The sequence below is a fragment of the Ambystoma mexicanum genome, chromosome 14 (genome assembly GCF_040938575.1).
Source record: "Ambystoma mexicanum isolate Mex_15411 chromosome 14, UKY_AmexF1_1, whole genome shotgun sequence".
NCBI lineage: Eukaryota > Metazoa > Chordata > Amphibia > Caudata > Ambystomatidae > Ambystoma > Ambystoma mexicanum.
In genome coordinates this window covers 132,321,098-132,334,698 of record NC_090940.1, presented here as the reverse complement: position 1 = coordinate 132,334,698, position 13,601 = coordinate 132,321,098, and the positions used below count along the sequence as shown (strand labels likewise).

The window sequence follows — 13,601 nt, the reverse complement described above, 5'->3', positions numbered from 1 at the left end:
ACGTATCTATTGAAAATGGCAATAAAAACAATTTAAAAATATATATTTTTTGTTGCGTGCATGATGTGCATGTCATTTAATAATTGCAAGGTTGTGTTAAGTGACAGTGGTGTGTGACCAATTGTATATTGGTAATGGTTGGTCCCATGTATAAAGGTAAGTGAAAATAAGGTTACAGAGTGATGGTCATAAGCATGATTGAATACATATGCAAGTACAGTGAAAATATTCATGTAGGAGTAGCAACAAGAACGGCAGAAGGAGGAGAAAAGAAAGAGAAAAGGTTATTGTCAAGGGTGGTGTGGGTACTGTTCAGTATATTAAATCTATGATGAAGTTTAATACTTGGTTCTTATCGTGTATAGTGCGCAAAAGAGTGTGGATGTGGATGGTGAGTTCAGAGTTGGGCTCTTGCTGAATAACAATCTGTGGGGATTTAAACACAGGACATGGTTCAATGAGGATGTGTTGGTGTCACAAATATAGAGCACAGTGTGATGGGAAAATTAAAACTATTCACATTGAGTGGCCTAGAGTAGTCCCGGAAGCAATCTATATTGCTAATTTTCCAATCCGGGAACTTCACAAGATATTTTGCCAGCGTCCCTAATTTCTTGTCTACTACCAGAAATTCCTCAGGAGGACTTGGGGATTGCATCTTGTTAGGCAGAAACCTGTGCAGTTCCCTTAGGGCCACTGCAAAAGATTTAAGACTGCAGGTGTTGGCAGTAAACCCACTTGGTTGCAGTCTGTACCACCCAGATTTACCTGGTAGCTGTGGCTGAGCAGTCAGACTTCCCTCAAGAAGAGTTAGGCAGTATGCAAAGTATACACAATAGGCACTCAGATACAATAATACAAGCAAACACTGACCAGAGCTTTGGTATCAAAGTATATAATTATTTATTTAAAAACACAGTTTGAAACACTCCAGCACTCTTATTGTAAAATATTCTAAACACAGTTACTATCGTAATATATACACCCCTTTTTCCTTATCAGATAAGTCACAGTAAAACACCACTTATTTTCATACAGAGGTGAGCGCTTAACTAGATTCCACTCCAATAGGTTTGTGAGAAAGGGAGGGAAAAAGGCAGAATATGGAAAGGTACACCACTCTAAGATTCAGGAACACTATAAGAAAGGCAGAAGAGCAAAAGTCACTGGTGAGCCAAAGTCCAAAGGCTGGGCCCACTCTTAGAGAGAGCAGAGCACAAATGCGCCCAAGATCAACCAGTTACACTAGGCTTAGAAAGTCTTGCAGAGGGTTCAAAAAGAGTTTAGAGAGGCTTAGGAAAGTTTAGCCAGGGTGTCCCAGGCTAACCCAGGTTCGAAAGCCGGGGGCTAAATCTACCCCGTACAGTCGGTAGCAAGGGAAGCCAGGTGGGACACGGTACCTTAAGTGGGAAGGATCCTCCAGCGGTGGCAGTTGTTCCTGGTAGTGGGTGCAAGTTGCGTCGTTGTCCAGGGGAAGAGAAGATCTCGACTTGGAGGAAAGATGAAGATCGTTGCACTACCAGGGCAGAAACCAGCCGCAGAGTTTTCCGGTTAAACGTGGTACCTTTGTTTCGCGGTCGTGGTAAAATGTGGTATCCCGGTTGCCGGGGTGCTTGGCACGGGCAAGGCGGCCACGAGGTACGTCGGGAAAGCGAAAAGACAGTGAAACTGGTTATCCCCACCAGTCAAAGGAAGAAGACTCTCCGGCGGGAGATCTCCTCTGTCGTTGGGAAAAGTGGTGAGGCAGTCTAGCAGGGCTCCACCGGTGGTGGTGTCGTGGCAGGTCGGCTCAGCTTCTCCCTCGTCGGATTCTTAGGTCCTGTGGCGACTTCTGAAGTTCCAGTCCCCAAAGCCCTGCTTTTATGCAGCAAACCCCCATTCACTCAGCCTAGCTGTCACTCAAACATGCTAAGTGGTCAGCTGGCCGGCTCACCACTTGGGCCAATCAGGATGGAGTGCGACTTGAGTTGCCTAGGCAACTCAGTCCAGGGTGCCTAAATTTCCCTCCACCCCTTCTAAGTACCCCAGACAGAGCGGCACCACTTTGGAGGGCTTCTGTGGAGAAGCCCGCCAAAAAGTGGAACAAAGGGCTCGACTTGGGTTGGAGTCACAGAAGAGAACACAAACGCCATTTTAGAATCAAGTTTTGGCAAAAAATACCAACCGGAGAATTAATATTAATTAAATAAACCGGCGGTATGTTCGAGGCTACCGTAAATAATTAAATAAAGGTAGTAGCCTAAAACAATGGGAAATCCCATAGGAAAATATTTGCGGTTGAATATAAAAAGTAGTATCCACTGCCACCAGCAAAAACTCGATCAGGGGGGACGGAGACGTGCCCCCTCGACTAACAGACCCCGGGGCAATTGAATTGCCCCAGCCAGTACGTCCACAATATGATGGTTTGTACTGGTTCTGTTCAGAATTTAAGACTAATAAAGTCAATGGTGACTTTACATGCCCTGGGAGACAGTAGTCAGTCCCAGGGTATGGAGTCTATACTGGGGGGTCACTATGCACTATGACACCCTGTGTTAGTGCACAGAGGGTGCTGTGTAACACACATCACAAAAACACATGAAGCCCTATGGAGTAAAAGACCCCATACCCCATTAAACACATCTAGATTCAAAGAAACACACTCAAATCATGCCCAAGAGTGAGGGTGAAAGAGTCTCACTCTTGGCAGGAGAAAAAGAATAAACCCCAAAAATCCAGCAAAGCTGCTGTGGGACTCACTAGGTTAGGAAATTCAGCCTAAACAGAGAATTCTCCCTAACACATCTTGTCGACTGTTAAAACCCAGTCCATTAGTTCTAAATCTTTTTTTACCTTAACCGGGTTGGTAATTTGTGTCTTAAAACAAAAATGGTTCAAAATGTGGATCGAGGCCTGCCTGGCCTTCCGCGTTAAAGTCCCTCTTTCCAGCTTTCAAAACACAGTTCAACAAACAGTTCACACCGGTCTCCCTCTGTCGGGTTCTGACCTTTCAAAGCAAAAGTTCACATCGGTGCCCCTCAGTCAGGCTCAGACCTTTCAAAGCAATAGTTCAAAAACACATGCAGGGGTTTCCTTCCCCAAGCTTCATTCACATCCTTAAGGGGTTCCCTTACCCTAACTTTACACCTCCGGTCTCCCTCAGTCAGGCTCGGACCGTTTGCAGATGTCGAAGACTTTTGAATGTGTGTGGCTTTGACTACAGACCTCAGCAGGACCACAATGACTTTCCTTTCAATTCATACTCCTGTGTTATTTGCCCCAGTGCGTCTTGGTCTGGGTAGTTCAATATCACAAGCACCAAAGTTCAACGTTTACCTTTTTCTTCTCCCATTTCTCAGGGTTAATTCTGATCACTTTGCTTTCACAGTTCATTCACCTTTTCACTCACCTTTCACTGAGACTTTCCAGTGGGCTACCTCCTTTCGCCGGACCACTACGTTACTCAGTAGTACTGGTTTTACAGCTATTGTTACTTCAAAGTTCATTCAGAGGTCTGCCTTTCTTCGCGTCTCATCCACACGTGCAGCCTTCAATTATGCAATATAATTTTGAAACTTCAATCTTTCCTTAATACACATCGGTCTTTCATATCGCTTGCCAACTCACCGGCTGTGTGTGTTTCTTTCTTGTCTTTACCGTTTTTCAATTCACGAGTCAAGGTTAGTACCACAGATTTGGCCTCGCCTCCGCATCTCTGCCGTTCATCCCGGAGGGTCGCTGGTGTCCTTGAAACACAATTCAGCCTTCTTGTTTGGGACTTGGCCTGCTTGACGTGTCTTTCGCTGCCTTATGGGGGCAACAACCTCCTGCAGGGAACTCATGGGGTTCTATGCCCTTTGCTCTCGTCCCTCGGTCCGTTGCTATGCTCCAGTAGGTTTGTCTTCAGCCCAGAAGTTCTGCTCTTGCTCGTGTTCCACCTTGCTCAGAGTGTGTCTCTATGTTCTGCCTTTTATCCGTGTGAGGGAGCTAATTGGTATCAGATGTATTCACTTAAAGTCAAGTGCCTGACTTTGCTTGACCCGATTAGCGGGACAAGTCCAAAGCGATATGTAAGGGTTAGCCTCTTTACTCTCAGTCGCCCTCTTCCTCGGCCCAGTGTTTGTGTATAAAGGGGGAGAGGGGTTTGGGGACATCAGAGAATCCTATGAAATAAGATGGGTTAGGTGTATGGGAAAGGGAGTAATACCCCGTCTCACCATTGGTCACCTCACCCCACTCCCCGAAGACCCCTCACCCAGGTGATTCTCCCGCACAGGTCCACCCCCAGGATCTGGAGCCAAAGGCAATGACCGTGTCCTGGCCACATGAGAGAGAGAGATCCCTGCAGACTAGTAGATGAGACACCCTCTGGTTTCTCACACTACACAGAGTAAAATTCCACCTCAGACCTAGCGCATGTGCGCTACTGGTTCTTACCCCTTACTAACTCTATTTTATAAGGATATCCCTGGAGCCCGACTGTTGCCCAAAGAGATGAGTTGGAGACGGACATTTCCCCAGAAGTAACAGAACTGGCGATTACTCTACTACAAATTGGGATAAGATTTGGGTGTCAATAGACTCCCCATGTACTCTAGAAGCAAATGGGGAACAAATTGAGCTCGCACATGCAGAGTATGTTTAATGCTAGTCATGGGAGAGAAGAGTTACCAGCTGACCTCAGGTAGGTACAATACTACAAGTGAGGTGATTCTTAACAATCACAGAGCTCTGACGATTCAAAGTCATATTGTGAGATTTCCTTTCTAAACTGGGAAGCCAAGGTACTGGTAAGGTATAGGAGGATACGCTTTTATGAATAATAACTCACCTGGTGCAGTTTCATGCCAAAGAGGGTTTCTAGGATGAACCTTCACAAGCTGTATGCTGCAACGGCTAGGGCACATCAGACACCAAAGTCTTTGTTAATTGTTTCATAGGGCCTTTGATAGACTAAGAAAAGGATTTTGAGGGAATTGGTCCTGCCTTTGAGCAGTAATGCACAAAATGAGGAACGCTGAAACCTACCAGACGTGGGTTCTACTGCTCTATAGGAGTCCTATAGCCACGTTGTCAATGGTCAAATGCCACACCAGTTCACCCTGCAGGAGGGAACCATACTGAGATGTCGCCCATCGCTGCTGCTGAGCACCTTAGCTATTGAGCTGTTGGGAGCATGGATTCCCATGCATTGGGTGTTCAAAAGTTTCGGATGGCCTGGGGTGAAGAAAGGTCAGGATCGCACTATTCACAAATAATCTCTTACTTCATCTGGAAAAACCTAAGATGCTGGGCCTACCGTAATGGACATACTTCGGCAATATGGACATCATAATGGCCTTAGAATTAAGTGGGATATATTGGTTTTGTTTACAGCTTATGTTGAGGATGTTATTCAGGAGCGATGTGTGATGCAGATGACAGAGGGCTCCTATAAATACCTAGGGCATGCGAATAACCAGGCAGAGGTCAGGCTTCTTTCTTTTTGCAGTTTTCCGATCCACCAATAGAGCCCCCAGCAAATCGGCCTACTGTCTGTGTGGCCCTGGCTTGATTTGTTTGACTGGGGTCTTTTTAGCCTCTCTCATTTGCTTATCTCCTTTTGTTTTTGGTGCAATGAGTCCTTAAATCTACCAGTGCAAGGGGGCCCTGTCTCCCATTTAAGACAACCACAAAGCGCTACCTTTTTTCTGAACCGCAGTTCAGGGGAACCTGGTTTCTCCTTTCTTATGAATGAATGAATTAATTAATTAATTAATCTTTTACCCATGTCCAGTGAAGACCAGACAAGATGGTGACAGGGGTACCTTATTTTCAGACATTTAAGGTGAACTTCAGTGCACCCCTTACTTTTTTACCTCAAGATAGCAACTTTTCCACCATCATGGGCAAAATGGCTGACCTTGTTCTTTAAGCCTTTTCCTTTTGGCTCACTGCTTTTGTTGTCTGTCTTCGTAAAGGGACAGGGTAGCAAATGGCCAAAAGTGATCTTTATCTTCGCAGGAACTGCCTAGAACCAGAGAAGGAGCCTTTAGGTGTAGAATTGGTTAGGGCTGGGTAAGTGGATGCAGACATCTACCGTCACATTCTAAACTGAAAACCTGAGTGATGTCATGACTGTACCTGAGGTGGCAGTTCATGATTGGACAGCTGCCCAGAGTTTGATGTTGGAGTTGCCCTGATAGGTGAAGCTGGGGTCCAACAAGCCCAATATTATGTTTATCAGGAGAAGAGGTGGAGCCAATCACTCAGTGGACCCAGGAAGCCAAGAATCTGAAATAAGAGAGGCAGCAGAAGAATGCTGCAAGACTGCTGCTTGGGGAATCCATTGCGCAAGCCATCAACTGCAAGTGGAATCTCTGCTCTTTCTTCGAAGCAGGAGACCTGCAATGGCACTTCCCTCCCTTGAGGCGATGGGCCTAACCAGCCAGGTCAGAGACCTGCATCGCTGTGATTGTTTTCCTGGCACTCAAGAGATGTGAGCATGTAGCTAGAAGACATTATCCAGAGTGGAGAACTCTTTCTGTTGCTTGGATTTCAGACATTCTGGGACAGTGACTCGTGTAGTGGAAACACATTGAGGGACAGGGACTTTGCTGTTTTGCTGCTCTCTGTCAAGAAGAGAAGCCTTTCTGGAGCTTGAGTCCTCTACTCTGCATCCGCGTGCCTGCAGACCGGTTGCTTGGTGTTGAGAGGGGGGGCGGGGGGGTTTCAGTGATTACATGTGGCAGGACTTGGTAAAATCAACCAAGGTTTAGCAAGGTTTTTAAAAACTCCAATTGGGCAAAACCACTCTCTTAATACTGTACACCAAAGCAGTAAGGCTGAACCAAGACGGAAGGGGGCACTAACACTTAGCAGAACTAGTAAGTAAGTAAAGACACACACAGGTAACTAACTATATTAGTAACGCTATTTTTACAATACTAAAATAAAGCACAACAGTCAGAGGTAAGTAGAAATGTGAAGGTACATGTGGCAGCTCACAGTTGGGTAATCCACTATAGATTACACACTACTAGAATCACAAACAGTTATTTAGACAGTAAATGCAATCAGCAAAGTAGGGAGAAAGATGTGTTGCACACATCAGAGCATAGGCGTTATACTTATAAGACACTCATCACCATGTCCTAGATTTTCGGAAGTCCGGCCCCAGCCTAAACAAAGTCTCTGGGAGTCTAAGTATCCCTCGATGGTGCCAGAGAATCAAGGTGAGTGGTCTAGGAGGTCTAGGAGCTAAGGTAGGTATAATTCTGAAGGCAGTTAGTGCCGAGGAAAAGCAATATGCATAATAGGGACTTCAGTTTGTAGAGAGCAGAGAAGCAGCAACCACCCCGGAGGTCCAAAAGGATGACCCACAGAAGTACTGATGCATACACCACCCCTTGTGACACCGAGGAGAAGCAGGACTTTGTGCCCAATGCTAACCGAATCAGTAGGGCAGTGGTTTGAGAGATATGTGATCTCAGGTGCCAGAAGCCCTAGAAAGGGATAAAAGTTGCCAGGCAATAACAAATCACCTGGGAAGATGTGACTCACCATCTTGGTTGCTTTGCAGGGAGTCAGGTCACAGGTTCAAGGGTCATCACCATCAATTGTCACTAGGTTTCTATGCAGAACTCGGGCGGTTAGGAGGACACCGAGATTAGTTCCCACAACGAAGAAGAGACCCTCACGGATGACTTGGCGATTGCACGGACCAGGATTTGGAGGCTCTCGGCAGGCTTCCAGCAGTCTCTTCTCCCAGGGACATGCAGAAGAAATAAAAAGATGCATGCTGCGATGATCGAAAACAGGCGATGGGCCTCGAGCAGGACAAATGACTGGTGGATCCAACCAATCATACGGAAGAAGTCACCTTGAAGAGGTCTTTCCTGTCGAACATGAGGTTGAGGTTCGCACACAGTGGTATTGGCTAAACCAATGTTGGTTTCTGCAGCATTCCTCATGCGTCCATCAGTCATCTTCTTCTTCAGGTCCATCTAGTGGTCGACGGTTTCTGGGTCCAGCTTATCTCCTTACATCAAGACTTTGAGATGGGGTTGATCCCAGACCTCCAATGACGACACTTGCAAATTCAAACTTGCCGGTGGCTGTCAAATAGTGGACAACCAGACTCACATCATCAGATTCATCACACTAGGCATAGGTCTAGCTCAGCGTGAGCCCATGTTTGCACAGCAGCCATTTTAGGTTTCCTCAAACAAAGGAATGGCCCAAAAAGAATGACCAATATTAGGACTACAACTACTCCCTAAGGTAAACATAGGATGATGTATTTGTATTTTGTATTTTATTTATTTGTATAGCGCACCAGGCCCGAGGGCATCCGGGCGCGTATCTTTGCACAACAATGAATGGCAGGTACAGTTAAGCGATGGTTGTCATTACAGATAAGGCACAAGTTATAGTTACATTAGAATACAGGCAGTAAACATGTACAGAAAGATGCAATAAATATAGTACATGGGAGTGCAATAGGCCGGAGGTAGATGTCAAGAGAGAAAAGAAGATAGTGGAGCAAGGGACAATGAATAAGGGACAGTGACTGTAATCACTGTAAGGACAAGGTGTGGTGCTTAAAAAGCCTAGGAACTATATGGGCTACCACAGGACTATAAAAGATGGCAGCAGTTATAAATAATTGTAACTTCACTCAGAACTTGTTTTGACTGCATACTTCCTTGCTATGGTATTCATTTTGTAGACTGCGGATGTACCATCTGTATAACTCTGAAGCAATGTCACAGTCAGAGAGACATACGTTGTTGCTCATAGAAGTGGTAACTAATCTTATTTTAAATCGTGTCAGTTTGGGCTTATATTTTCTGTTGTGAAGTTATAGTTACATTGACCCATGCTTAATATCACAAGAAGATGTATTTAAAAGAAATCGGCCAAAATGACTGATTAATAAACCATTCTGAAAGAGGACAACAAGGCAGTGATAAAAAAATAACCTTTTTTGTTCCGTCGAGCACGACGTCGCCTCCTATGGTTCATCTGTTTAGTCACTCGTAGGTGCAATGCCCTGGAAGATGAGAGCTGCTCCTCTGAAAAATAAGAACAGTGGACTGGTGCATTATTGGTTAATTAGAAGAACAGTTTCACACCTTGTAGTTGTAGTATTAGAAAGGAATTATTTGTTCCAAATTCACATTTGTCATCTCTTATTGTGAGATATATTTATTTTAAATTATGACTACTGTGGCAACACATTTTCCAATGAACAGCACTGGAAAGTGAGGCCGTCCAAACATTACTCACTGCCTAGGTAACCGTATTTCTTGTGCATGCCAACAAACAGTACTTTGCTTGCCACACTCCTAAAGCTCATCTGCCATAAACTTCATCTGCAAACTGATAAGCAAGAAAGTCACCACCCGAAGCAGGGCGTTGAGTTGTGCACAACTGTTTGTTGTGAACCGAGTTATGTCTCCAGCCAAATTTGGCTACAATCCTTGGAGATTATCAATTTAGATTTACATTGTGACCTTGTTTAATGTCCCTTCTATACCATACCTGTTAGTTACAATCACTTGTTTACAAGCAGTGCCAATGCCCAGAAAATGCCAAGTCGGGGACATAACAAAATCCATTTGCAATTTTGATTGGCATTTAAAATTAAACTTGTTTGTTGAAGCAGGAAAATCTTCTTTTGAAAGTAGGTTTGGCTAAATGAAAGGGCATATAGCTTGCGTGTGGCGCACACACAATTTTCAACTTCAGGTTTGAGCCTAGCCCTCTGAACTGGGATTGGTGCAGTGCTTATAATTAGGATTAAACATGATATGCAGGTTGGACTACTCTTTATTATTTTGACCATGTGATGTGAATGCTGCAATAGCTCTCCACATGGGATCCCTTGCTTAACAATACCTAAATTCCAATTGGAAATATATAATTGCTGCGTGTGCCCTTATGCAGTCACAAAAAGACTTTAATATATTAAACCATCTACAATGTTGCTAACAAGCTTAACATAGGAAGATGGAGAAGCACTATTGAACACTATCAAGGTCATCAACCTATGAAATACAAAGGGAAAACATCAAGCAAGGTTCAAAAGCAAGGTATATAAGTAATTAGCATATTTGAATCATTAAAATGTGTTCCTATTAAAACAAAAATAGCGAAACACGTGCCGAGTGATATAAGAATTTTTAAATGGAGTGACTTAAGAATACACATAAGGAGTGATGTAAGATAAGGAGTGCCACCGGAATTCTAACAAGGAAACAAAGAAGGATGGATATTAAGTATAAAGGAGTGCCAAATGAATTTAAACAAGAAAACACATGAAAAGTTAAGACAAATCTGATCAATCAGAGAGAAAGCAATGGAACAAATAAGGAACTAACTAAACATTCATTATCAAAGATAAAGATTTTATGAAGAAAAAATCTGAATTCAAAAGGGTACAATGATGAAGAAAATCTGAACAAAGAAGACATTGTTTTTGGGACATTATAAGGACTTGAGACTATACTGAATAAAAAATGTATTTAATTGAAATAGCAACAAAGAGAAAACATGTTTATTTTGTATTTTTGGACATTACATGAACTTAATGAAAGACTAACAAGTTTATAAAATATTTAATAAATAGCATTTTCTTACATTCAATATTAATAAAATTATAGATGATTTAATACATTGAAGTATTTTGTGACTGTGCATGGGCACCCACAACAATGATATATTATACCTCGCCTACCTGTGGTCAAGGAAAGTAGTGTAGAGGGTACCCTTCAGAAGAAACATTGCCCACAAATTTGGAGTGGACTACTAACTTTCGGCAATGAGATCGTATTGTGGAGAGGCCTCTTGTAATCGGCCTGGATCAGAGAGGGAAGGGGGTGAGATATGTGGAAAGAGAGGAAATTAGGTTTTGGAATGGGGGATACTCCGGAAAGGATTTCTGAAAGGACACTTCAAATATAGAACTTGCAGGTCCAGGCAGTCAGGGCTGCAGAGGAAGATGCCAAGAGGTATGGTGCCAGCTCACTCCCTTTACTTAACAGGTTCAAGTCAGAGTCACACGGGGAAGTAAGAGGATTCTCCAGAGCTGCTCTAGTCCTTCCTTGGGTGATCATGCAGTGCCGTCATTCTAAAAGGAGGTAAGAACCCCCATGCCAGTCACAGGGCAATATTCTTGAAGGGAGAGAACAGATTGAAACCCTTGGGCTTTGGACCCAACCCTCCTCCTCCAACAAAATGAAAGCCCTGAAGGAATTAGCCACATAAACCCTCTTTTACAGTCCTAGAACAAGCAAGGGCTGGTTTACGGTTTTAATGACATGAGCAGGAGTCATGGTAGAGCACATTAGTGAATGAGCCCCATCTTGGATGGTGGACTGGAGGCAGAAAGTAATCCTTTGGAAGCAGAGAAAGACATGGCACTAGCGCTCACTTTCAGTATGGGGATGCTGAATACACAACCAATTTCCAACCTGTTACTAAACCCGGGGGAGGACATTTTACCAAATAGTACACAGTTGTGGGAATAGCCACCAGTATCAACTTAACTGAAACCTTTGGGCAAGGGGGGTACAATACAAGGATCGCCCCAAGAGCAGTTATTATTAGTAGCAGTAGAACTAGTAGTAGTAGTGGTAGTCATCATTTATATAGCGCCTTTTCCCATTACTAAAGTCACAACGCGCTGGCGGACCCCAGTCCAGAGTATGGCAACATTCTCAAAAAAGGTTTAGAATGCGTGTGTGCATTTGGCCAAGTTAAGGAATTAGGTGGGCTGGCCAGGCTCCAGTAAGCAACCCAAGCAATCAGGCATGTGGACAGGTGCTGAGGGGGGGCAGGAGAGTGCAAGAGACTCTTTGTGTGTCCAACTGAAAAGAATTTTGTTGTAGGTCTTTGCTGTATTCTGATGGCAGTGGTGTTGAGGCTTAATCTGGTGTGAGGAGGTGAAAGCGGTATGTTCCCAGCTAGACCGAATAGGTTGTTGCTGCATTCTGATGCTTGCGAGTGGGTAGCCATGCCAGCAGCAATGTCCACCAAAGTGGTGTGTTTATATGTATCTTGAGGCTCAGATGGAGCTTTATTATTGATGCTACTGTTTGATCAGGTTGTCCGTGTGAGAGAGTCCTCTAGGCGCATTAGCCGGGTTGCCATGATAGGTCTTCTAAGCGTCATGAACAAGATATTGTAATGCAACTTCTAAGCGTGATAGACCAGTTGCCCAACTGTCTTCTTGGTGCGATATTGAGGCTACTCTCTTGTCTTTCATTGCAGTTTGTTAGCAATCCTCATACCTATAAGCACAGTAGACGGGCTAAAATCATGGGTCTATAATGACAGAAGTACGTACGGAGGAGAGGCTATACTAATACCAGGTTCAATGTAAGGGAAGGATGTCTTAATGCGTGTGAGCGTAGGTCGAGATAAGCAGTTAGGCAGACTGGCTGTACTAAGGTCAGGCATGTAAAAGGGTGCCGAGGAGGCTGTGAGTGTGTGCGATAGCAGTGGGTTTGTTTCTTTGTCTATTTTACTCATGGACAAATTTCGGTAGTTGATAGGCTGTAGATGAATGATGTGCATTTGTGTAATTAGTGGGCTGCGGGTGTCTCTAGGTGGGGCAGCCGTATTTAAAGCCAGCTTCTGCCTAGTGGAGCGTGACCATGTTCCAGATTGGTGCATTGCATTAGGTCTTACCAGGTACAAATGACTCGTAGACATGTCCGTAGTCTGTGGATAACTGATGTGAGTTTTGCGATTAGTGGTCTGTGGTTGGCAGTTTGCGGGGGTGGGCCGCGCATTTATGGCCAGAACCGCCTAGTGGTGTCAGATCATGTACCTGGGTGAAGTTTTGAAATGGTGTTGCTAGGGGGGTGGAGATGACCGGACTGATCTGTGTTACGCTACACCTTGTAGATAGACAGGTTTCGATACGTAAGCGGCTGTGACTGGATGAAATGATGCTGTTGCAATGGAAATGAGGGTGGGACTCCATTCCACTACACGTTTCAGAATAATGTGGTAAATAGCCACGTTTTGAGGTCCCTTCTGAAGGAGAAATAGTCTTTGTTGAGGTGGATGTGTAATGGAAGGGAGTACCAGATGGGGGGCTTGGATGGAGAAGGCAGATCCTCCCATTCTTGTGGAGTTGGGGGTGGGGGGGCGGGGAGTTCATGAGAAGGAGTGCCAAGCCTGATCGGAGGATTCTGGTGGGTTGGTAGCGAGTGCTTTTGTCCTGGAGGAACTATGTTCCAGTATTATGGAGGGTGCAGCGTGTGATGCACATGGCTTTAAAGGTGGCCCGTCTGCACAAAGGGAGCCAGTGTAGTACTCTGAGGGTGGGGGTGATATGTTCTCTGAGTGAGAGGGCGAGGTGGAGTCTGGCCACAGAGTTTTGGATTTGTAGAGTTTCCTGAGCTGATGTGCTGGGACACCTAGATAGGGGGAGTTGGCATAGTCTAGACGGCAGAGAATGATTGCAAGTGTTGCAGAGAGTCTCTTGGGGTAGGAGACATAAGGGAAAATTCGCCTGAAGTGTCAAGTTCTGGACACAGAGTTGATGTGTTGGGAGAGTGATCGCTCCAAGTCCAGTGTGCATCTACACATTTTTATAAAAGTGGATGCTGCAGGAGGGGCTCCTA

The 13,601-nt window shown here is 44.6% G+C and overlaps 1 protein-coding gene across 2 annotated transcripts in view; it reads right to left on the bottom strand.

The window, feature by feature from the left end:
* The window catches only part of ZFYVE26 (zinc finger FYVE-type containing 26), a 1,501,667-nt gene that overhangs the window by 1,196,750 nt on the left and 291,316 nt on the right, over nt 1–13,601 (bottom strand). For both annotated transcript variants that reach the window (XM_069638726.1, XM_069638727.1), the window contains exon 11: nt 8,946–9,038. In XM_069638726.1, coding sequence (XP_069494827.1) covers nt 8,946–9,038 — 93 coding nt within the window. The remainder of the gene's footprint in view (nt 1–8,945; nt 9,039–13,601) is intronic.